Source organism: Clarias gariepinus, chromosome 3 (assembly GCF_024256425.1).
Source record: "Clarias gariepinus isolate MV-2021 ecotype Netherlands chromosome 3, CGAR_prim_01v2, whole genome shotgun sequence".
Taxonomy (NCBI): domain Eukaryota; kingdom Metazoa; phylum Chordata; class Actinopteri; order Siluriformes; family Clariidae; genus Clarias; species Clarias gariepinus.
In genome coordinates, this window is record NC_071102.1 from 42,414,355 (window position 1) to 42,439,528 (window position 25,174).

General features: G+C 39.1%; 3 protein-coding genes and 2 long non-coding RNA genes across 6 annotated transcripts in view; 4 read left to right on the forward strand and 1 right to left on the reverse strand.

Annotated features, from left to right (window-relative positions):
* Positions 1 to 25,174, forward strand: part of LOC128518710 (sialoadhesin-like) — a 1,187,000-nt gene that overhangs the window by 1,013,837 nt on the left and 147,989 nt on the right. The window lies entirely within an intron of this gene.
* gde1 (glycerophosphodiester phosphodiesterase 1) lies at positions 40 to 7,765 on the reverse strand. The gene is made up of 6 exons (XM_053491701.1): positions 7,322 to 7,765; positions 4,677 to 4,852; positions 4,327 to 4,432; positions 1,823 to 1,915; positions 1,450 to 1,661; positions 40 to 857 (listed from the first exon to the last, which is right to left on the reverse strand). The coding sequence occupies exons 1-6, from the start codon at positions 7,583 to 7,585 to the stop codon at positions 710 to 712; spliced, it is 999 nt and encodes a 332-aa protein (XP_053347676.1). The 5' UTR covers positions 7,586 to 7,765; the 3' UTR covers positions 40 to 709.
* On the forward strand, positions 10,031 to 14,675 carry tmem186 (transmembrane protein 186). The gene is made up of 2 exons (XM_053491704.1): positions 10,031 to 10,115; positions 13,874 to 14,675. The coding sequence occupies exons 1-2, from the start codon at positions 10,065 to 10,067 to the stop codon at positions 14,552 to 14,554; spliced, it is 732 nt and encodes a 243-aa protein (XP_053347679.1). The 5' UTR covers positions 10,031 to 10,064; the 3' UTR covers positions 14,555 to 14,675.
* On the forward strand, positions 16,023 to 18,189 carry LOC128518569 (uncharacterized). 2 transcript variants are annotated; one of them, XR_008357753.1, is made up of 4 exons: positions 16,023 to 16,189; positions 17,590 to 17,660; positions 17,731 to 17,897; positions 18,131 to 18,189. It is a non-coding gene; the product is annotated as an uncharacterized LOC128518569 (long non-coding RNA). The 2 variants fall into 2 exon arrangements; XR_008357754.1 differs by lacking the exon at positions 17,590 to 17,660.
* LOC128518564 (uncharacterized) lies at positions 18,275 to 18,706 on the forward strand. The gene is made up of 3 exons (XR_008357748.1): positions 18,275 to 18,343; positions 18,412 to 18,474; positions 18,558 to 18,706. It is a non-coding gene; the product is annotated as an uncharacterized LOC128518564 (long non-coding RNA).

Consider the following 25,174-nt stretch of genomic DNA (forward strand, 5'->3'; position numbering starts at 1 on the left):
TTTGTCTTTTTGTTACTTGTCTTGTATTTGTTGTTTTGCCTTCTCTACAATGTACTGTTATTTGTGGTGGAAAATTTGAAAGAAAAAAAAAAAACATCACTCCCTCAGTTTTGTCTCTTTAAAAATCATGAAATATGTCAAGACCAATAATGTACCTAGAAATGTCCTGTACTATTTTTCTGATGTGATGACATTGTGAGTCCCAGACTTCCGAAGCAGCACTTTAGCACCACCTTGTGGCGATCTTGTTCATGATAGTGTACAATGCTAGCACCTTTAAACCGCTGGTTAAGCAGGTCTACTGTGGAAAAAAAAACTATATAATATAACTTAAAGCACATGCCACTTTACTATATAACTCCCAGAACCTACTAGAGGAAATGAAAGATCATACACTCTGATATTCCAGATACCGTCAACAACCCAGAACAATTTATGAGAGCTGTTGTAAATCAGATAATGTTAAACACGTCCGTTCAACTTTCATTTTGTAACTGTTTTTCAACCATGACGAGACGTGTCGGAGGGACGTCATTTCAACGGTCATCAAATGTCCAAATGTTTGCTGAGAAGCCTCGTCATACACTCCATTGACTTCAGTAACTACACATTATAAACCGATGAAAGCAGTATCAGTGACTTCTAATAACTTAAGGCCGAATGCTGTGTTGCATTTGCATTGGGAATGATGTCGTTGCCGAGTGAAGTGTCAGTAGTGCGGCTCACAGTCCTCCGTCAGACTGTCTGTGATGTAGTTGATGTTCAGTTGCTGCTGGTAGAACTTCTTCTCCACGGCCGTATTCACGGTCCAGGCAACGACCTCGACGCCGCGATCGGCCCAGTACTTCACCGTATCCCTAAAACACACACACCGATCAATATAGACTGAAACACACTTGAGAAATCTAGTGCCATGGATAGGTCCTATGGTGCAGAATTTTTCTTTTTTTTTTTCTTTTCGTGCATGTACTTTTTTATTTCTGTTTGATTACATTTCAGAACTTTTTTTAAGTTCTCAAATTCTCAGATTTGTATGTGTTCAGCATTGTAATGAACCCCCTGTATAAAAAACTAAGACTAATTCTACCGTAACTTGAAGTTTTTCATGGCTTAATCGTTTGTTCCCTAGATAAAATGTAGAACTTGCTCATGCCAGATTTTAGATCTATGAAATAAGGTCTTCTGAATGCAAATATTACAATGCAAAGTCAAAATATGAATATAAAATAGTTACACTGCACATGCAGTGCATTTGGTAGAACTACAATATGTTGTTACACCCTGAGACATAAGGGAAGTGAAAGGGAAATAATTTTAGAGTTTTAGATCTGATGTTATGATGGTGGATGTTGTTCGAGTTATCTAAAACATAATACCGCTATATGACAAGAATAATAACATGTTAAAAGACACGTTACCTGAAATCTACGTAACACCGAATGCACTCACGTGGAGATGTAGTTTTTCTGCAGTAGGAAAGCTGACACGCCGCACAGTTTCCACAGCAGTTGATGATGCGCCCAGTCCAGCAACACATCCAGGACCTGCATCCAGTGCTGTTTCCATGGCGATGAGAACCGCGGCGATCCGTCGCCGAAGTGACTTAGGCTCCACGGCCGGTGCGTCAGCGCCGTCACGACCTCGGGATCAGCCTGCCTCATCTGTAGGAGGACAAATGCGCGCTTTAGTGCATAAGGCTCATATGACTTCAGTATGGTGAGGGCGCGGCTTATATCAAGTCCTGATTTGAAGATACATGATGATGTATAATTCCGACACCTCACTACTAAAAAGGTGCTGTAAGATGGTTGTGTTGTGTTACCCTGTAGATGACTTTAGGCTCGAAGGAACACACCACACTGGAGTTGTAAAGCACCGGGTGTTTCTTATAGAGCTGCTTCAGAGCCGCCGCCGCCTGCAGACAGCAAAACAAACAGTAAACCCGCGTGTCTCTGGACTGCTTGTATTACATCTCACTGACTTTAAGCTTTTTTGACCAAAACCTTTACTCTTAACCTTTAACAGGTATACCTATAAATGTTTAATCTTTGTTTTTAGACCTGTACCTGAGATTTACAACAATATGCAATGGCTTAGTCAATCTTCCTAGCTTGCTAATTTTAGGCTTGTGTTTATATTTATTCACCCAAAATCTTCTCATCCCCTTTAAAAAGTCACTCACACAGGTTAATATATGTTTCCACATACATAACGGTTAGGACTGGGTGGAGTTCAACAGAGATGCTTGTTAGTGTTTTCACAGTAGTTGTAATTCACCTAACAGCCAGCAGAGGCCACTAAAACACATCAGGTAACTCTTAAAACAAGGCTTCTTTAAATATAACCAATATACAGCACAGGGTGTCTCAAAGAATTTGATAATCATTTCGTGTTCTAAGAACAAAACCATTTCTCGCTCAAATGATCTTAAATTTGTTTTTTTTACTTTTTCTTTTTCAGTTATAATGTTAATGTGCAGTTGGAATCAGTGTTAATTTTGTCAGCTATTTAGTCTAATTCTAATCTTAGTCTTGGGATAAATGTCCCTGCTAGTTTTTATCATATTTAATCAATATTATTCTATTTTTGTTTAATCAAGTCGGAAATGTCTGGACATTTTATTCAAGTTTTAATCAGACGAACCTTAAAGTATTTCAGTCTAGTTTTAGTCACAACGTAACATTTTAGCAAAAAGATTATTATTAATTAACCCTACAGACAGTCAATCTAGTCTAGTCAAAGCCCATTTTTTAGTTTTTCACAAAATAATTATCTTAAGATTTAACATGTATCTTTTCATCTGATGTTTTCAGCTAACTGTATTTACAACAACTGCTGCATGTACAATACAATCATTTATTTATTTATATATTTAACTACAAAACAATAGGAGTAGTATAAACAATACAGTGTTTTAAAGCTTTTTTTTTTAAATCAGTTCTTTTTAAATAAAAAAATATAAATCTACACACTTGGACTGTTGTAGGGATACTTTAGCTCTTATGGGTCACAATCATTTGCTAGCCTATTAGCTTAACGGTTTAATTATAAAATAAAATACATCACATTACCACAAAGAGGCCGTAAAACTACCTTGAGATTTTTATGGTTTGCCTTGATGTGTCTCTTCAGGTTTGTGGTATTTTTCCCAGCAACTGTGTGCCCCTCCTGTTTCCCCTTTGATTTATCCCCTCCGGTTCAATATTAATATAATTGTCTCTTCTCTTTCGCCCAAAGATGGCACAAGGCTTTAACGTCCCATCACCATGCGCGCAAACTACTCCTGATACGCAGAGGGCCGTGACCCAGTAAACACTACTGCTCGTGCCATAATGAATGAACACTGTATCGCAGCAGATTGTGATGAAAATTAAACGTTGACCAGAATAAAGACAGGATTTTTTTTTTTTAACCACATGTCTCGTCTTCAGTCTAGTTGAAATGGCCACCCCCTGACTTCACCTGACTTTTTTTTATAGGTCTATGTGAAAGAACCGGTCTTTACCTGCCCTCTCCCGGACAGCCGAGAGGAGCTCAAGCAGAGAATCACTGAGGCTCTGGAGAATGGATGTTACACAAGACGCTGTCATTACTGTGATATACTGTTGTTACAATACCTTAAATCTTTACAATATAGTTATAATTAGTTACAGTATCTTTAATAAAACTGCATTATCTCATGATATAGTTACAATATCTTACATTATTTACGCAATAGAAACTGTGCAATAACATCTTTTGATATTAACTGTCTGATATTAATTATCTAGTACAATTTGATTTCATTGTTTTTTTATACACTGTACTGTCACTACTTTATGTTTGCATGTTGTTCATTGCTGCTGTGACATAGAAATTTCCCCACTGTGGGACAAATAAAGGTATGTCGTATCTTATCTTATCTTATCTTATTTTATCTTATCTTATGCTAAAGCGTGCTTGGCAGGAGCTTGACTCCCGACTAGACATGTGTTGTGTCATGGGCGGTGCGCATATTAAACGTTTTTAAAGCTTTGTAAAATCAGCTATAAAATCTATATGCGTTTGAATATGTTGCTGGAATTTTGCTAAATAATTTGTTTATTTTTCAACATGAAGCCTATATAATTTAATTGGCCTAGGACATGTGGTTACTTAGATATTCAAATTTCATAATAATTTTTGGGACACCCTGTTCGTCCCCTAAAAGCAGGAGCAATCATTCCAGATAACGTTAGAGTATTTCTCGCAAAATAATTTTTGTATGATGATGATGATGATATGTAAAGAAAAATCCTGATGTAGTAACAGGAGCACACTCAGCCAGCATCTCGCTGATTAAACTACCTCATCCGGGTGACCTTTGACATCGAAATAGATGATAAGCTTGTGCCTGATGCACTCCTCCACCGCCTCCTGCAGAGTCGGAACCTTCTCTCCACGAAAACGTTCACTACGGAACAAAGTAGAGCGTATTTAACAATCATTAACGCTTTTATCATGGTGTGGTCGTAAATCTGATAATCTTGATGTTTAAAGGTTCAGTTTGAGTAGAAGTGATTAAATCATTTTATAATCTTTACATGGGCAATACCAGGTCCTGGAAAATGACACCAAACATTTCAAGCTATTCTCAAATTATTACACATTGTTTAAAAGTAAATATCTAACAACTCTTCTGTCTGTCTGTCTCCTACCTGAGTCTATGTTTGGCAGCTGCATCCAGCTTGCCGACCTCCGAGAAGCGCAGCTTGCTGAGCGGTCCCGATCCGTTGGTGGTCCGGTCCACGGTATCATCATGCATCAGGATGGGAACGCCATCAGAGGTGAACTCCAGATCCAGCTCCACTCCTGTCGCCCCATTCGCACTGGCCTAGACGGAAAAAAATCAGGAAATGATTAAGACTTTTGTGTGGCGGGTTACATTTTTTTCCACTACTAATTCTGTTAGAGATAGAAACTCAGTGAGGTCCATCATTATCCTTATTAATAAACAGGAAAAGATCAGTTAATTAAGCTTGCTTCTTGTAGGTTATATATTATACAGCCAAAACTTTGTGACCACCACACTATACTTCACAGCCAAAACCTGGCTACCACACTCTAATGCGCTTCCTGAACATCACATTTCCTCTTTGCTGGTACAATACGCTCCACTTTGTATAGGAAGCCACGGGAGCATTAGTGAGATCAGACACTGATGATGCTCCAGTTTAACCCAAAGGTTTAATGGTATTGGGTTTGAGATTAAAGTTCTGTGTACTACACTCCAGTTCTTAGGATTTAAAAAAAATATTGACACACGGTGTCTTCAAGAACATTGCTTTGTATAAAGACATGCTGAGAAGACTTTTTTTGCCTGGTTATATTAAAACTCCTGTTGGCATGTTGGTCTTATCAACAGGAGTTTAGAAGGCTACTGTCTCCCCAGTCACTGCTGTGCCGGTGTGAACGTGTTACATCAGTTCATTTTCGTGAGCAGAAAACGGACACCCCACTCGTGATTTTGTGTCCTAAAGGAGCACCTGGTGCTGAAACAACTCACGGAAGAGCACAGAGTGTTTGGATTTCACTTCGATACCCTAAGGAAGGTGAAAGTCTCTTAAAAAGAATCATTACTGGTGACGAGACACGGATTCTTCACTATGAGCCTGAGTGTAAACAGCAGAGAAAAACACTCTATAGTCCTATAGTCCTGATCTCGCTCCATCAGACTTTCACCTGTTTTGGTCCCCTGAAAGCGTCCCTACGAGGACGAAGATCAACTTCTGATGAAGGAGTGAAGCCGGTGGTGGTGTTTTAATATAACCAGGTCATTTTTATGGAACCAAAAAGGTGAAAGTCTGACTCAGTTCCATACTGTGGTGTAACTCTACTTTATTAAAAGCAGTCTTTTACTCTTTTCGGGATGAATCTGTGTCTCGTCTCCAGTAATGATTCTCTTTAAGACACCTTCACCTTCCTCAGAGTATCGGCCCAATTTCTGTTCGCAGATATCAACACACACTTCTGTGATTTTTGACACCAGGTACAACCTCAGACTACAAAAACAAACATGAATCACTCACCATCTCTCACCATCTCTCACCATCACTCACCATCTCTCACCATCTCTCACCATCACTCACCATCTCTCACCATCACTCACCATCTCTCACCATCACTCACCATCTCTCACCATCTCTCACCATCACTCACCATCACTCACCATCTCTCACCATCTCTCACCATCACTCACCATCACTCACCATCACTCACCATCACTCACCATCTCTCAACATCTTTCACCATCACTCACCATCTCTCACCATCTGTCACCATCTGTCACCATCACTCACCATCTGTCACCATCACTCACCATCTCTCACCATCACTCACCATCTCTCACCATCTCTCACCATCACTCACCATCTCTCACCATCTCTCACCATCACTCACCATCTCTCACCATCTCTCACCATCTCTCAACATCTCTCACCATCACTCACCATCACTCACCATCAATCTCTCTTCTTTGGGCACACGTGGGACGTTCATTTTTGCTCGCGCCGCAATTATAAATAAACTGAGTTTTAACACGTTCACACCTGCACAGCAGTGACTGAGGAGACGGTAATCTTGAACCCTCGTAAATGTTTCAGCTAAATGTTCTATTTATCGTTGTGTCTTTTGCCCTTATAATTATAATTATATACATAACATCCATTTCAACGGCTCCGCACTGCTCACTGCGCGCGCAGACACACACGCGCGCACGCGAGCGTCGTTACTATAGCAACTAGTGTAGCTAGGTGTGTCTAAATGCCACTCTAGAACATAATGTACAACAGTATCAAACGTACCTATCAAAGAAAAAAAAAATCTAAAAATAGTTTTAAACAAGTGTGCGTTTTAAAATACTTCTAAGTTTCGACACTAAAGTGATCTGAAAGCGACGTGAAATTCGCGTCACGCCACACACCGCAAACAGGCCGAGATTCCGTCAACCATCTCATTTCCTGCGCATGTCAACGCACTTTAACTGGTCACGGCTGACTGGTGCACAGGGGGAGTGAGATCCGGAGTGTGTGTGTGTGTGAGATCCGGAGTGTGTGTGAGGTCTGATCACACTCATGAGCTGGTAGATGATAAAAATGTGTTAGGGGTGAAGGGGGGAGGGGGGGGGGAGTGGTACATGCTCAGTATTAAACAGATGGTCATAATGTTATGGCTGGTCAATGTTATGACCTACCCTTGTGTGTGTGTGTGTTGGTTATGACATTGGGGTAATAATGGGCGCTGTGTATACAATATAGTGTATATCCTAATATCCTCCTATCTCAGCTGTCATATGAAGACTCACCGCTCTGATCGCCGCGATGGTGTTCTCCGGCGCGTCGTGAGCCCCGGCCCTGTGAGCCACCACCGACACCCCGACGGGCGCGAGCCTCCCGGGCCGCAGCACCTGCCTAGCCCGGCTCGCGGGGACTTGTGGAAAACGGAAGACCACCAGGAAGAGGTAGAGGACCGCAGTGATACCGACCGAGCACACCGCGCTCCGGGTGCCGAGCAAGACGAGCACAAACAGAGCCGAGAAACAGCTCCAGCCGTCCCCTAACTGCAGCATCTTCCGCTACACAACGAAAACAAGCAGGGTCCCGATCAATACACGTCCGGCTTTATATCATATTCTAGCTCTCGGTCACGGCACCCTGCGGTTTGTCTCGTGCTGAACTGGAACTGCAGTGTAAGCCATTTCCATTCGGTCGTGTCGAAGTTGGTTCCCCTCATCGAGATGCGTTTTTTTTTTTTTTCGAAGCCCCGCCCCCGTGACAACGGCGCAAGGAGCGCGCGCGCACTCAGACCAAGGCTCGCCCGCGAGATGCTGTGTGCGCGCCACATACTTAACTGTTAGAAACTCAGCAAGCCTGTCTGTCTGTCTGTCTGTGGTGTGTAAACAAGGCGGCAGGAACATTGCGACACGCGCGAGGGATTTTGTTTACATAGAAATCAGAAAGCAGAGTGGGAACAGTATCTGGCAGTGAGAATTCTATCCATTGGGATTTTGCTTTTCTTGCTATAATGAACATTTTTTAGAAGGACAAAGGTCAGCAAGTGTAATTCAGTAACCAGTGGTGTGGAAACAAATCAGCAGCAACAGTCCGTGAGAGGCGTGGGAACCTCTTTACTTATCAAAATACTGCATGGGGAAAACAGTATCTGATACTGTGACAATGCACACTGTGTTCGGGAGACACAGCAGCAGTAACACTAGCGAGATCACGTCTTATTTCTTCTCATGTTTTGTAGGTAAAGTGGAGCAAAACTGTTTGTGCCATAATAAAGACCCGTCTCCAGACATTAATAATAATAATAATAATGCGAGATAATTTGCATTTATTTAATGCGCGTGATATCAACTCAATAGGTTACAAACTCACATCTATCTGAATAAAGTCAAACTGCGTATAAGATGATTCTGGTAGTGGTCCATTAAAAAAAAAAAAAAAAAAAAAAAAAAATATATATATATATATATATATATAAATATTTAAATAAAAAAGAACCAAAGAAAAGTATTAAATTTTTAAAAAAAGTAAATCATGGGTTGTGTTTAGAGCGATAAAAAAAAAAAAAACGCATGTTATATTAAGTGATATCTAGGCGCGTGAAATTCTCCGTTTTTTTTTAAACGGTCAATTTCACATCAGTAGATGCTTAGCACAACCTCTCGCGGGGCGAATCTGCCTCTGAGTGCGCGCGCGCTCCCTGCGCCGTTGTCACGGGGGCGGGGCTATGAAAACCGCATCTCTACCGAGGAACCAGCTTTGAACCAACACCCTCTGCTCTGCCTGTCAAACTCCGACCTGTCCGACTGCTCAGTGCGCATGCGCGAAACACGCTTCTCAAATGGTTCTTCGTTTCCTAGAATAGAAGTGTCCACTTTGTCGTAGAGTTGAAGTTTTAAAATAACTAGAAATACATTGTATTATGAAATGATGACGATAATAATAATACTCTTTCCATAATAATATTTGTGTATATTATTATTCATTATTTATAAAATAGTTTTTATTAATAACTATTATTATTATTATTAGTAGTAGTAGGGTAGTATTATTAGTAGTAGTAGTTTTATTGACATATATTGTTAGGTTTAAAAAAAAAATAATTAAAAAGTTAATTTTAATATGAATTAAGAAAAGAAGAGTTATTGCTTGTTTTGTCTGCAGCAACTTGATAGACTTACTGGTCAGGGCCCAGTCAACCTGGAAGAGTCAAACAAACACACATGCGTGCAGGAATGATTTCTGAAGATCTTCGTTCATTCTTAGCAAATAGAACACATTTTAAGCATCTGGCCAGGTGCTGTCACATACACACACATCAACAAAAGAACCAGTCATTAACATGTCAGTCATAGAGATACCCAAAGACAGACAGGTTAGGACTTGCATTCTCCTAGTTAATAAAAAAGGATTCAAGAGGGCAAGAGCCATTTGGATGTATATTTGTCTGAGACTACAGGCAGGTGATACATACAGGTGATACATACAGATACATACAGGTGATACATACAGATACATACAGGTGATAAATACAGATACATACAGTAATACATACTGTACAGACTACAGGAGGTGATACCAGTTAAGGCGTCAGAAATCACAAGAATCTCTTCATTAGATTATAATACCTTATACACTATGATTCAATCCATATAGATTCAGTATGATTTCAATTCGTTCTTTTGTCAAACATCTTTATGGTATCTGAAATATAAATAATGTTATATTATTATATTACATTATTATATGATTTATATTATTTATATATTTTTTTCAACATGTTTTTAGGGAAAATTCATATTTTAATTTTCTCTATGTATGAAAACGTAAAGCCCACCCTGTATTTTCCTTTACACACACACACACACACACACACACACGCACGCACGCGCACAGCTCTTTCATTTTTAACTTTATTTCGGACTCTTATTTTGAAGACTGGTGTCACGTGTTGTGTCACCTCCAGAGCTGAAATGGTGAGTCTCGCGCAGTCATGTGTATGTGAACTACACTGTAACACATCAATGTCAAACCTAAATGCACAGAGTTTATACTAAACCCATAGGGGGGTTTAACAAGACTTTAAAGGTATATAGTAGCTGCTAGTTCGTGAAACGATCAGTGTCTATGGAATAGAGTAGAAGGCTGTGTGTATGTGTGTGTGTGTGTGGTGATATAGGACAATAGTGATGTAGCCATGTTACTGATATGGTATATGTACATGTGGTATTTACAGAGGTGGGTAGAGTTTCCAAAAAATGGACTTATGTAAGAGTAGCTGTACTTCAAAATAATATTACTTCTATCAGTAGAAGTAAGATTAAAAAGTATTTGGTGAAAAGATACTCAAGTACTGAGTAACTGTTTAAATCGTAATGTCTAATGTATATGTACATATACAGTAAAACCTTGCATTGCGAGTAACGCAGTTTGCGAGTGTTCCGCAAGATGAGCAAAGATTTTTAATTAATTTTGACTTTAAAAACGATCAAGTCTTGGTTTACAAGTACCGAGTATCATGTATCACGCATGCGTTTCTTGTTTTGACGCCGAGCATCAGGTGATCACAACTGAGCCAATGGTTTTTCTCTCTCTTGCGCTAGGGAATTGTGGGTAATCGTCTCCCCTGCTGGGTCTTGCTCACTGTGCACAGTGCGCGTCTCTCACTGGTATAATAAACATCCGTGCACGCGTGTACTGTTTACTATAACACTGTGACCACGTGTGTGTGCCCATAAAACATATATTATTTTGTGTTTGTATGTGTGTGTGTACAGCGCGCATTTATTGTTTATTATAACACACGTTTGCACACATTTAAAGCAAAAGAAAATCTCATTAGAGAGGTTAAAGATTAATTTTCACTCTCCCTCTCTGTCTCAGCCTGCACTTTGTCATTGGACACCGTGCCCCTTCACACACACACACACCTCCCCTCGCTTTTACACACACATACACACACACACATAATCTCTCTCTCTAATGGAAACACTGCTCTGTCGTGATTCTTTTCAAAGGTTAAGTGCAGGTTCATTTTTTTTTGACTTTACAGCAGTGATTCCATCCACTAGTGAGTGTCATTAGCGATGTTCCTTGTTAATTTTTCAGATAAAACATTCTTTCCGTTAATATGTTTGTGTGTATGTGTAAAAATTTTAAATAAGAGAGGAAGAAGGGTTACTGTGTGAGATGAGGAGAGGGAGAGGGGGGTCTAATTTCTCCTCTCCTCTTACTTTAGCTTCACACACACACACACTTATCTGTCAGGATTTATTTGTACTTTTTTTAAAGGTAAAGTGCAGGTTCATGTGTTTTATTTTTACTTTATATTTTGTGTTAATTATTTTTATGTATTTTTTTTGGGCTGTGGAATGAATAATTGAGTTTCTATTATTTCTTATAGGAAAATCCTCTTTGGTTTATAAGTGTTTTGAAATACAAGCCCGCTTCTGGAACGAATTATGCTTGTAATCCAAGGTTCCACTGTACTATAGTACTATAGTGTGTAATATATATATATATATATATATATATATATACACACAGAAACACAATATTATATGCATATTATAGTATAATCATAATAATTATGTGTGCTAACATTGCAACATTCAATAAAACAGCTAAACCTACCGCGACATGTTTCCTCAGGTTAGAAGTCTGTTATTTTGCAAGCGAAACATGCTCTGTATATGATCCCAGGGATGCCGGCTGACGGTTTTTTCCTCGCAATGCTGCTGGGTTGAGTGTGGTCATGTGACTACATGTGGTTATTGTTACTGCGACTGATTTGTAAAACAGTCATGGTAGATGTACTGGCTGCATGTCTAGAATAAATGGTTAAAAAAATAAGAGTGTAGCCAAATTTAGCGGCTTCACAAATCTACTAAAGTATTGTGCAGTAAAACTATTTACATTTTCTTTTAAAAGTTACCTAAATAAATGTAACAGAGTAAATGTAACTTGTTACTACCGACCTCTGGATATGGTGTGTATGTATACAGTATATATGTGTGTGAGTATATGTGTGTGTGTGTTTGTGTGTGTGTTTTATAGGTTTAGATTTATTCTTTAAGTTTAATATAACAGCACTTGCAATTGCTTTATTCCACCTACACTACATCTGTACACTACACCTTTTATTTATAGTAATATTAATAAAACATACTTTTTAAATCTATTCATTGGTACATTACATTAGAGATGGGAAAAATTAATTCAGTTAGGAATCGTGATTCTTTTGCGCGGTGATTCACAATGTATGTGATGTACAATGGATCCTCAGTTCATGAACATAATTCGTTCTTAAATTCTGGTCACAACCTGTTTTGGTCGTAGACCGATTCAGTTTTTTCCATAGGACTACATGTAAATAGAATTCATCTAATCTCTGTCATAATGCACTTTTTAATTTGTTTACCTCACAAAATACAAAACAAAAGTTAAAATAGCCTTAATTATACAAAAAAATATAGCACTAAATGTAAATATAAACTGTACAACGGAGAGCGAACACTTTTTTTTTACATGTACACCTTTCTTAGGGAGACTTGCTGATGTGAAGGAATGAAGGAGAACAAGATGGGTTATGGAGGAGATTAGTGTTAGGAAGGAGGATAATAACACTTGGTATCTCTCCTTCAGGGGTTTTCTTTCTCTTTTTGTTTCTCGAATTCTGGTTTGTACGTGGCATCTGGTTTCACTAAAAATCTGTTAGGAGACATTTGCTTCTTCTGAGCTGCACAATTGTGCAACTGCACCGCACACATGTTCATAAGATGTAGCATTCTGTTTCCCACAGTTTTGTTTGGATGATACTTTTCTGCAAAAACTTGGACATCACTCCACTTTGCACAAAAGTTTTTAATCGTGTGCGATCCGCGACCGCGGACTGAGCAAAACTGATGCTGGATGACGCGCTTATGCCTTTGTTCAGCTAATGGCGACAGCTTGGGATGACGGTTTCTGGGTTGTGTTCCGAGGAGAAGTTCGTTAACAGAGACTAGGCTAATTTTAGGCTAATTTTTTGGTCGTAAACCGAATAGTTCACCGGGGTGTTCGTAAAACTGATAATTAATTTTTTTTTTTACATTTATAATAGAGATGAACCGGTCGATCGGCCCGTGACCAGAATTGGCTCTTTTTAGTTTGATTGGCTCAATGAGCCTCAGATATACAGTATAAACGATTCTGTACCGAACGCAGAAGCTTCCGAGTGGCGCAACAAAAATGCTTTTTTTACGGCGATACATTTTTAAAAATCATGCACGTTGAAGCCTCTGATCTGCCTTTTTCTCTGTGAGCGAATTAGTCTCGAGCATACTCATTACACATATTTACACCAGTCTATGTATGTGTTAGAAGCCCCTCTTGCCTGCTTTAGAAGCTGCACACGCCCACATACTCATTGTGAAGTTAAGTTTTGAAACTCTGGAGGCGTTTGAGGCGGTAAAGCCTTGCCTTTACAATCCTACAGGTGGCGCACTCGGGACTATTCTATTTTATTTTAAATTGTTTTATTTTTTTATTTTTATTTTATATTTTTATTATTTTAAATTGCTTAGTTTGTTTAGGAATAATAATTATGGCGAATGATACTGCTCAGGTAAATGTTAAACTCTTGTATTTGAAGTTAACAAACTAACAATACCAGGGAAAAGTGTACTATCAAATCAGGATATTTATAAAATCGTGATACTTATATAATCGCAATTCTAATCGTATCAGTGCCGAGGTATCGTGATAATATCGTATCGGGTGGTGACTAGTAATTCTTGTCCCTACATTACATACACGACACTATTTTGAAATTGATGGCTGAACATTTTTTCCCTCTCTCTTTCCAGCTGAGTTCCTCACGTCTGCTCCGTGTCACCGTATCATTACGGTGTCGCCGTTCGTCTCGGAGCATCCAGTCGTTCGTCTTCTTCCATTCCTGCACACAGACATGGACAAACGGGCAGCTTTTATGGGCGAGGTGTCCAGCAAAGCTGCCGTCGCTTCTTTCGATGCAGCGTCAAGCTCTCATTCCGTGCTCAGACCTCGCATCACAAAAGTACACCTTAATTTATGCGTTCCCCGCCATCCGAGGACTGCGAGCACTGTCCAGGCTCAAACTGGCTCAAACCGGTATGACCGGCGTCCTTCTCCCCGCAGTTTATTATTTCTACCTTAACGGCCAGGCAACTTTGAGTCTTTTAAGCTACACCACAGGCATCGCAGTGTTCGCTGGTGTCATGCTCTACACCATCAGCTACTACGTTCAGCGAGTGGTCGGCATGATGTACCTGGACCACACGGGCACTACGTTAAAAGTAGCGCACCTGTCTTTCTGGGGCCACCGGAGGGACATGTATCTTCCTGTGTCGGATGTAATGACTCTGGGAGACACAGGAGACTCACCAGGTGAACTTATATTAAGGCTGAAGCGCTACAGCTGCTCGGACACTCTTTATTTCTCCACCAGGCTGGGCCGTGTGCCCGATAAAAACGCATTTGAGAAAGTATTCGGGACTTTGTCTCGATAGACCGCTGTTTTCTCTGTCGTCCCCTTACAGCTGTGAAGTGTGTGTGATCTCACATGGTTTTCTTCTTAACATGAACTGTTTATTTCCTGTACACTTCTTAAGTAAAAATAAAATGTCGCTATTATGATGAAATACCCACATTGTATTTATTTCAGTAAAAAGTGAAACTTATAACACAGATCAGGATGAAATGCTTTTTGCAGATCAAAGATGAAGCGAATGGATATAATACAATCAATAGCCAATATGCGCTTCCTGGTCACTTTATTAGGAACAACTGTACACCTACTTGTTCAACCATGCAATGCGTAATAGGAGGATGTGCCCCAAGAGCTTCAGGTAATGTTCACGTCAACCATCAGAACCATCTCAGCGATGCTGAATGCGGTGTTAATACTAATACCAAACCGGCCGGTTTTGAACCCTAGTGTTGTAAACGTCCAGAAGTACAGGGAGTGCTACGTGCAGTTTTAATCACCCGCTGGAGAGCTTTCTGTTAACGGCATCGTCAGTAGACTGGTTTTGTCTCGATGCATATATACTGAGGATGAATGCTGATGAATGCAACTCATTAGATTAGATTAGATTAGATAAGAATAGATTAATGTGGTACATTGTGTTCTTCAGTGTGAAATACTTTTCTGTTTACTACATTTGCAGTGTTTATCTGAGTTCCTGTCAGCTCGAAACATTCCAGCCATTCTACACTGACCACTCACACGAACAAAACATTTTATGCAATCACAAAAATACTCTGTTGTTTACTGGATGTTTTTATTTTCTTTAGACCGGTTTTGTCTATATGCAAATCAGGCTATGGAGGCTGGGACGCTCCCCCAACGACCAATTTGCATATTGCACAGTCTACTGAGGAGGAATTCACTTCATGAGATTAGATAAAATAAGATTATATTAGGTTAGATTAAATTAATGCAGTTCATGCACACGGCAGAACCGGTCTACTGTACTGATGAATGCAAGAAAAATGTTCTTTGATCTGATGAATCATAGTTCCTGCTAATTACCACTATTGATCACGACAGAATTTACACCAACAGCCTGAATCCATTCACTGAACCAGCCTTGTGTGAGCAGGGCCAGACTGGTGGTGGTGGTGGTGTAACAGTTTGCAGGATATTTTCTCGGTCTTGTTTAACCTGTTAATTCAAACCAATCCTTAGGTGAACTCCACAGACTATACCTGTATGAATATGTTTGCTGATTGCGCAGGACCTTAACATTTTTAATAACTACATCCAGCATAAAACTACACCATGCCACAAGGCCAAAGCCAGCTCAAACCGGTTTCATGAACACAATAATTAGTGTGAGGTGTGGTCATGTGATCTGCCCAGTGTGGAAAAACAGGAGATTTGCAACATGACACCTGCCTGGTGAAATCATTTTAACATGGACCAAACCCTAAAAGGGATGTTGTCAACATTTTTTTGACTACAATGAAGCTACAATGAAAGTAAAGCATATCCATACAGCATATACAGTTTATTATTTTTTAAAAGAATCTGGAGCCACAGTTAGAGTCACTTTTAGTAACCAAATAGTCTCTATCTCCGGGATGGTCCACCATTGGTTTGGCCTTTCAAGTCTCTTATTGCTGCGTTCAATATTCTATTGGTAGGTGTTCTGTTCTTTACTGTCCATCAACTTTTCTCAGCATTATGGATTTCTCTGCACAGCCAGGTTTACGTTTAAAGTCTCTAAGGTATAAAACTCTTCTCTGTAACTCATACACACATGTATATGGATATTCACTGAACAATAACACAATAGGACATTAATACTAACCTGTATTAATAATATAATTGCAATATTAATTCTCAATAAAATATAATAATACAATATTACATACATATATTAGATTACTGTGCAATATTTACAAATGCTCTTGGGTCATGTTTTTGATACTTACTGTTTTAGGACTTTATATTTACTCTTTTTTTTGTTTTTGTTTTTTCCCTAAGAAGTATTATCTGGGATTAATAAAGTTCTTTGAATCTTGAAACTTAATTGTTTTTGATGCGGGATAATAAGTTAACCCTTCTGAAACAGAATGACATCTTTACCACGACCACAGGATATGTCTTCTGACACAGTTTAAGAAACTGTTTTATTTATTTATTTTAATAAAAGCTGCACGTGTGCCAGGGTACAAAGATCACCTTCTGGTGATTTTTGACTCAACAGTTTGTTTACGCAACACAAACAAATCACAGGTACACCCACAGAGAGACACACAAAAAATGCAAGTGCCCTAACGTAGCATATTGTAAAAATTTGATGTGTTCATCACATCAGCTGTCATAATAATCATCCTGGAAATAATAAATGTAGAGGGTTTCTGTAAATATAAAGAATCCATCCATCCATCCATCAGCTCCATGTTTACAGAAGCATTGCAAATATATAGAAGGTCTACCTGCAGGTCTACATAGGGCTGGGTGGTATTCCAGAAAGCTTGGTTAACTTACCTTTTGGTTAATCTTAACCTCTGGGTTGATTAACCCCAAACCCGCATACCGCAAGTATGTCGGTTCCAAAACACCTGATAAGAGTAAGTTTAATCAACCCTCTACTGCTTACTCAGAGTTAGTGCGCGTGCACGGTGCGTACATGACGACTTTTTCAATGGATCACGGATTTCACAAGTCGAAATGAAAAGTCCAAATGAAAAATAGAGAGCGGCGTACTTCACAGAGGCGGAGTCAGAGGTTTTAATGCACGCATTTGAGGAATTAAGGCCTATAATACTGACAAAAAGCAATACGGCTGCATCGGCTAAACAAAGAGAGTTGGCTTGGCAAAAAATAAAGGACAGAGTAAATGTGTGAGTATATTAAATTGCAAATTTGACATCACCTCCCCTTTAATTATAATGCTAAATAATTACACCCCTTCCGCTTCCTTTTGACTGTTAAATCACTATGAAAGCATTTACTTTTTTTGCCATTCATTTCTTAAGGTTAAAATACCAATATATATATTGACTAGGAATTTATGGTTTCTTATTTAATAAGGTGTAATCCGTCTGGAGCCAGAAGAACTCGAAGCCAAGTTAAAATGAAACATAAAAACATTCTGCAAAAAGGTAATATTTGATAACACACTCACTAAACTATTTATTAAACATGATTTAGTATATTCTTTCTGTCATGTAGCTAATAGAAAGAAGGCTGAAGCCCATCTAACTGGCGGCGGCCCACCACCTCCCCTCACCCCATCTGAGGAGCGGCTCTGTCCCTTAATAAAGGGCGACTAGTGTTTGCTGGCATTCCAGGGGGCACGTCATCACACACACCGTGCACCACAAGTAACATGATGAAATGTAAGTTTACCACTATGATTTGTTTTCATTATATGATTTAATAAATTTCTATCTCTGTCACTTAAAGGCTTTTTGAACATGCTTAACGTTTTTATGCAGGCTTACTTTATTTAACTGCATATGATGTTTAGGCTACTGTGATCTTAGTTGTATTACTTTGACGTTTTTTTTCCCTGCATTATTGCTTTTTCTTTGATAATATTGAGAATTGTATGGGTTGTTTTTTCTTATAGATACTGAAAGAGGGATTGTATTATTGGACCCTGCAGAAATTACACAGTCTGTCACAGTTGTAAGTGTTTTGTTGTCAGGTACTTTTAGTTGCTTTTAGATCTTTATTTTGCCAGATAATGTATACTTGTATATTTCCACTGAAAGATGAAGATGACGATGAAGAGACCACATCTGCTGTGACAGACGTGGACAATACTGGTAGATCCACTGAGGTAGGATGCATACCATTATAATGCAGCGCCCCCTTTTCATTAGAGTAACAGTCATTGTTCTTTCACAGTACATACCTGGGGATTTACCAACAGACGAGGGTCCTTCAACCTCAGTGCACGATTTAAGAAGTGTAAGAATTTGTGTGCAATTGTCCATATTTAAATTTTATTGTCTGACAGAATCTTATTTATTTAATAATTTTTGCCTTCCTAGTTGCCAGCACTGTATAAGGTCCATCTTCAAAAACAAATAAGAAAAAGTGACATGGAGATGGACCTCATACAGCTTCAAATGGAGAAAAAAGGCTGTCTATTAAAAAAAATCTACTCTAGAAATTAAATTACTGGAGCATCGCCTTAAGGTGAGAACTTGTGTAAATATTAATCTCTTGCATGTTAAAAGTGTTGTGTATATAAAGCAATGTATTAACACCAAATTTTATTTCCTTTTACTTTCATTAATTTACATAAAAAAAATGAACTGCACAGCAGACAACTGCAAACAATTTAATAAAAGAAACTTTGACAAATCCTGTCTCTCAAAATTCTTCCATCTCTTTGTGCACAACAATCTGTAGAGGTTCCTCGGGGCCATCTTCTTCAATATAAGGAAGGTGGCTCTCTCTTCTTATAGTGGCAATGTGGTGAAGCACAACACAAGCCACTATGATGTTGCATGCTCTCTCTGGACTGGCTCAGAGCCCACGCAGACACTGAAACCTAAACTTGAGGATCCCTATGGTTATCTCCACCTTGGCCCGTGTTTGGCTGTGAGCCAGGTTAAAGCGTGTCTGTGGTCCAGGATCAGCTTCAGGGTAGTGTGTCATTAAATAGGGCAGACAAGGGTATCCTCTGTCCCCCAGCAAGTAACCATTGTACTGTCCTGTAATGATTCAAGTGTAAAATACAAAATTTGAAAAATAAAAAAAGGGTATAAAGCAAAACATACCCTGCTAAAATGCCTGGCATAATAATGACTCCCGGAAAATTCTGGCATTGTGTAATGATTAGTAATGATGTGGGTTGCCTTACATATTATCTATAGTTAGTGGAAAAAGGTAATGAGTTTAATGATTTTAACAAGGCAAAAAATTAGGGACACAAAATTAAGTTGTTACCTGTACATCAATACTATGAATAGATTTCCCATTAACATTGTCTCCCTCATTTATTGAAAGAGCTTTAAAAAATAATGTGGGTGACATCAATGCACCCAATTACATTTGGAAACCCTGAAATAGAAAGTCATATATGGAAGGATTAAGTGTGTGTGTGTGTGTGTGTGTGTGTGTGTGTGTGTGCAGTAGATATAAATAGTATGACTACATAATAAATAAGCATCATCGATTTTACTACAAAGGACAACTCTGTGGAATTCCTCTTTAATAACACACAGAGGTTTATGGCCAGGGAACTGTACACATGTGTGTAAGAGGTGTTTTAAGTACCAGACATACTATACATACAGTTGCCTTTCCCACCTGCTCTGCATCACATGCCCCATATTGTACAAAAAATGCCCTGATGCAAAAAACTGAAGTGCTATGCACAGAAAACCAATAACGCTCCTTTAAATAATTATTGGGAAATGAAAACACATCAATACGCGTTCTTATATCTCTCTCCGTTATAATCGTATAATTTGTGCCTCCACGTTCATGGGATCCTCATCAAAAGTGCGCGCCATGCTCAATAACCTTCTAAAACAAACTTACCCTGGAACATAACCTCCTACAGAGCAGCTTATCTTCAGAGAGTAAGTTGCTATGGTTACATACATACCCCAGAAAGTTACCTCCGTTTTTGGAACCGAAAGTTGAGGTTATCCACTAACTTACCCTCAAACTTATCCGGGTATGTCACATAACCTGCTTTCTGGAATACCCCCCTGATAATCTTAGCGTCTTTACACAACAGTAAGAGTGGCTACATAGAGTCTTTGGTCTGACCAATTTCTCACATCTTAGCCCTTCAAAGGGTGGACAAAATCGCTTAAAAAGTTATACTGTAAGTATCCAGCTACCCACTTTGGAGGACATTTTCAAGGTATTATGAAAGATACCTCTCATCACAATCATGGACTATTCACTGTTTATTGACTCTTCATTGTGCCTCAGAGCCCACACAAACAAATAGCTTTCTCCATGTGGCTGTTGCCTAACTGCAGCTGATTGAGGGATGTTAATTAATACACTACTGCACTGTTACTTTCTGTCTATATCTAGCACTGCTTCATCCACGTTGTATCTTTGCACTATCCATAGGTCATGTTTATCATTGCTCTCCTGTATATTCCACCCTATTTATTTAGTATATGCATGTATGTACATATGTATATTGTTTTGAGCTTTTTGACATGTCCTCTATAACCGTGCCAAAGTTTGCACGGTTATACTTTTTTAAATAGAGAGAGAGAGTAAGTAAAAAAGCTAAACTAAATATTTTACAAGTTAATATTTTCACAGCTGAAATAACAGCGCTGACGTGGTTCAAGTGAATTTTAACACGCTGAAGTTGTTTGACATCCAATTCTTTTTTGATTTCTCATCTGTGATTCATTCTCTGATTACAGAACAGGGAGTGTATTTGGCTGATGATGAAAGAATTACAACTTATCGTAAACAAGATACTCAACCTTACAAAATGTGATTTTATTTGGAATTAATAAGCTAGACAGAAAGTTCTGCTGTACAGAAAGACAGACAGACGTGTACGTGGGCTTCAACTTCAAATAATAATAATAATATCACTGATTACATTAAAGATTAGCAGATTATTTTTAGCTTTAACTTTTTATCCCTTACATACTGCTCGGGTCAAATTTAAACCATTTTGACATTTGAAAGCAATACAAATACCCTAAATGGACAGCTTAACACTGTCTTGAGGATGGCAGTTCAAAATGTCAGGACCCAGAAGACTGATTGCTTCCCAAGCATCTGACATTCGGTCAACATTACAGCTCTTCCTCCCTTCAGCCATTGAAAAAAATTGTCATTAAAATGACAAACTTGGAAGAGATTAATCCGTATGGTCAAGAATGGAAGACCATGTACAGTATATGACTGACATATATACATGGGGATTCTAATACTGATGGGCGTATACAGGTCCCAATGTGAGGCTGTTTCTAGTGTGTAGAATGCTGATAACTGGAAAATCAATACTTTGTGCCACCATGGCCCAGGAAATGTTCCGTTCCATATCGGTGATGCTCAGGTTTGCTAATCATGAGAGAGCTTACTTGTTCATTTTCCACCTGTTTGCCCAAACCCCCAGCCAATGGATGCAGTGCCAAAGACCTGTGCAGCGCATCTCTGTCAAACTGCCAATAAGGAGAGTGTTTCATGTTGTAATAGTTGTATAAAACTATATAATAAATCCCAATAGTTCTAGAATGTTTTTGCCTATATTACTTTCATTATTGCTGTTATCTTTTCATATCTTGGGTAACACTGGACATCACATTGTGCAATTGCACATGTTTTTTTTTTTTAGTATATGTTAAAAATAAATAAATAAATTATCCGAAAACGAGTGGTGTAAAACCTAAAAAATATATTCTCCCAGCTGTCTGAAACATTGATTAACTATTAATCATCAAGTTATTAATGTCAGATAGGCCATTTCTAAATTAATAAAATATCATAAAATAATCATATTTTGGTATAGACACTTATTATAAGTGTATTCTTGGCCTGGATCATACAGTGAAGGCATGGAATATGAACAATATGTAAGGATTAACCATTTCTACAAACTCTTTAACTGCCAACAATGCGTACTTCTCTCACTCACTCACTCACTCACTCACTCATCATCTAAACCGCTTTATCCTGTATACAGGGTCACGGGGGCTCTGGAGCCTATCCCATTAGACTTAGGGCATGAGGCAGGGTCTCTCTGGAAAGGTTGCCAATCCATTAAAGGGCACACATACGTACACACTCATTCACACACCACGAGTACTTTGGGAATGTCAAATACCTAATCTGCATTTCTCTAGGTCATCATGGCTGGTACAGATAGAAACAATTCAATTCAATTCAATTCAATTTTATTTGTATAGTGCTTTTAGCAATTTTCATTGCCGCAAAGCAGCTTTACACAGTCAAAAAAATTATTTAAGTTTGTATGAAATGTGAATTTGTATGAATCAAAATGGTCAGTTTGTCCCTGGTGAGCAAGCCGAGGGCGACAGTGGCAAGGAAAAACTCCCTGAGATGGTAATAGGAAGAAACCTTGAGAGGAACCAGACTCAACAGGGAACCCATCCTCATTTGGGTGAAACAGAAAGCAGTAAATGATCTGCATTTATACAGTGTGTAGGGTGGGAGGCAGTTCAGCTATAATAGCTGATGTTAATTGATGTTAATATGGAGTCCAGGTAGTTATTAAAGACCCAGGTAGACTTGTAAGAAGTTCCAGTCATGAACTATCGAACTGTCAAGTCCCCAGAGAAACAGTTGCCAACACCAGTCAAGGCCGGAACCGTCTTCTAGGTAGAGAGAACCATCCCCAGACACCAGACGCATCCCAGAGAGACACACGGGGCATCCATGTGACGAGATCTTCAGCCAGAAGCGGGGCACCAGGATGGGTCAGACAGGTCCGGAGGGCAGAGGGAGTCTGGATCACTGGCAGCTCAGGAACGACATGTGTAGCTCGACAGAGAGAGAGAGAAAGAGTGAAAGGGGGAGACAGGAGGAGAGAAGAAAGAGAAAGAGGGGGGGGGGGAGAGAAGAAGAGGAGAGATGGCAGTTAGGTATGGTCACAGTCACACAATGTATAATGTGAATGTATATTAACTGTAGAGTGCAAGCAGAGACTCCGGCAGGACTAACTATGACAGCATAACTAAAAGGGAGAGCCAGAAGGAAACACAGACATGAGGGCTTCCTGACATGTAAAGCAAACAATTACCTCACCGTCAGCAAACCTGAGTGATCAATGAGAGTGAGGAAGACAGCATCCAAACATACCAGTTCACCATAATACTCTACGTCCATGAGTCCCCGAGATCTGCTCCTTTACCTATGGCAAATCTATTTATAAAAATGCTTGGCTAAATAAATAGGTTTTTAGCCTGGACTTAAACACTGAGACTGTGTCTGAGTCCCGAACACTATTTGGAAGACTATTCCATAATTTTGGGGCTTTGTAAGAAAAAGCTCTGCCCCCAGCTGTATTTTTCATAATACGCGGTACTGACAAGCAGCCTGCATCCTTTGATCGAAGTAGGCATGGCGGATCGTAAGACACTAGCAGTTCGCTCAGGTACTGCGGCGCGAGACCATTTAATGCTTTATATGTCAAGAGTAGTATTTTAAAATCAATGCGAAATTTCACAGGGAGCCAATAGAGTGAAGATAAGATAGGGGTGATGTGCTCATATCTTCTGGTTCTAGTTAGGACTCTCGCTGCTGCATTCTGGACTAGCTGAAGCTTATTTATGCATCTAGCTGAACAACCAGACAGTAAGGCATTACAATAGTCCAACCTAGAGGTGATAAAAGCATGAACTAGTTTTTCTGCGTCGTTTAGCAACAATAAATTTCTTATCCTGGCAATATTTCTGAGGTGAAAGAATGCTTTCCTGGTAATATTATCTACATGTGCTTCAAATGAAAGGCTGGAATCAATGATCACACCAAGGTCTTTCACTGTTGCATTTGATGGAACAGAAAGGCTATCTAAAGTTACGGTGTGATCTAAAATTTTACTCCTAGCTGTATGCGGTCCTATGACTAGAACTTGTGTCTTATCCGGATTTAGCAAAAGAAAGTCAATTAGCATCCAATTTCTTATGTCCTGCACACATTGTTCAACTTTAGTAAGCTGTTTTTTCTCATCAGGTTTTGCTGAGACATATAACTGTGTATCGTCAGCATAACAATGAAAACTAATACCATGCTTACGGATTATGTTGCCCAGAGGAAGCATGTAAAGGGAAAAAAGCAGTGGACCTAAAACTGAACCCTGCGGAACGCCAAACTCCACTAGAGAACATGCAGAATAATCACCATTTAAGTCTACATACTGATAACGATGGGTTAGATAGGATCTGAGCCAGGAGAGGGCTGTACCCTTAATTCCTTCTACATTTTCTAATCTGTGAAGAAGAATAGTATGATCAACGGTATCAAAAGCTGCACTGAGGTCAAGTAATACAAGCATAGTTACACAACCCTGATCAGAGGCCAATAGGAGGTCATTTACTACTTTAACGAGTGCTGTCTGTGTACTGTGATGAGGCCTAAATCCTGACTGATACAGTTCATGTATGCCATTTCTATGTAGATATGAGCATAGCTGCTCCGCTACTATCTTTTCCAGAATCTTGGAGATAAAGGGGAGGTTTGATATTGGCCTGTAACTGGACAGCTGACAGGGGTCGAGGTCAGGTTTCTTAATTATTGGTTTGATAACTGCTAATTTAAAAGATTTTGGAACATAACCAATGCTGAGTGAAGAATTAATTATTCTCAACAGGGGTTCTGTTATTGCTGGTACTATCTTGTTTAAAAAAATGTGTCGGTACAGGATCTAATATACAGGTTGATGGATTTGAAGAAGAGATGATTGAAATTAGTTCATTCTCTTCAAGGGGAGTAAAGTATTCTAGGTTCTGATCTGACATGGCTAGATTAACATCTGCATCAATTACATTGTTCGGTTTCAAAACCTCAATTTTATGCCTAATATTTACAATTTTATTATTAAAAAAGTTCATGAAGTCCTCACTATTGCATGATGTTGTTGTGGAGATTTCTGCAGTGGTCTTATTTCTGGTTAATTTGGCTACAGCATTAAATAAGAATCTAGGATTAT

What these genes read in the sequence shown, in the direction of transcription:
- tmem186 (XM_053491704.1), top strand. Translation starts at nt 10,065, where the DNA reads ATGCACAGAGTTTATACTAAACCCATAGGGGGGTTTAACAAGACTTTA. An exon ending in GGTTTAACAAGACTTTAAAG is followed by an intron (nt 10,116 to 13,873) that starts GTATATAGTAGC and finishes CTCTCTTTCCAG; the next exon opens with CTGAGTTCCTCACGTCTGCT.
- gde1 (XM_053491701.1), bottom strand. Translation starts at nt 7,585, where the DNA reads ATGCTGCAGTTAGGGGACGGCTGGAGCTGTTTCTCGGCTCTGTTTGTG. An exon ending in CCATCGCGGCGATCAGAGCG is followed by an intron (nt 4,853 to 7,321) that starts GTGAGTCTTCAT and finishes TTTTCCGTCTAG; the next exon opens with GCCAGTGCGAATGGGGCGAC. An exon ending in TCAAAGGTCACCCGGATGAG is followed by an intron (nt 1,916 to 4,326) that starts GTAGTTTAATCA and finishes TGCTGTCTGCAG; the next exon opens with GCGGCGGCGGCTCTGAAGCA.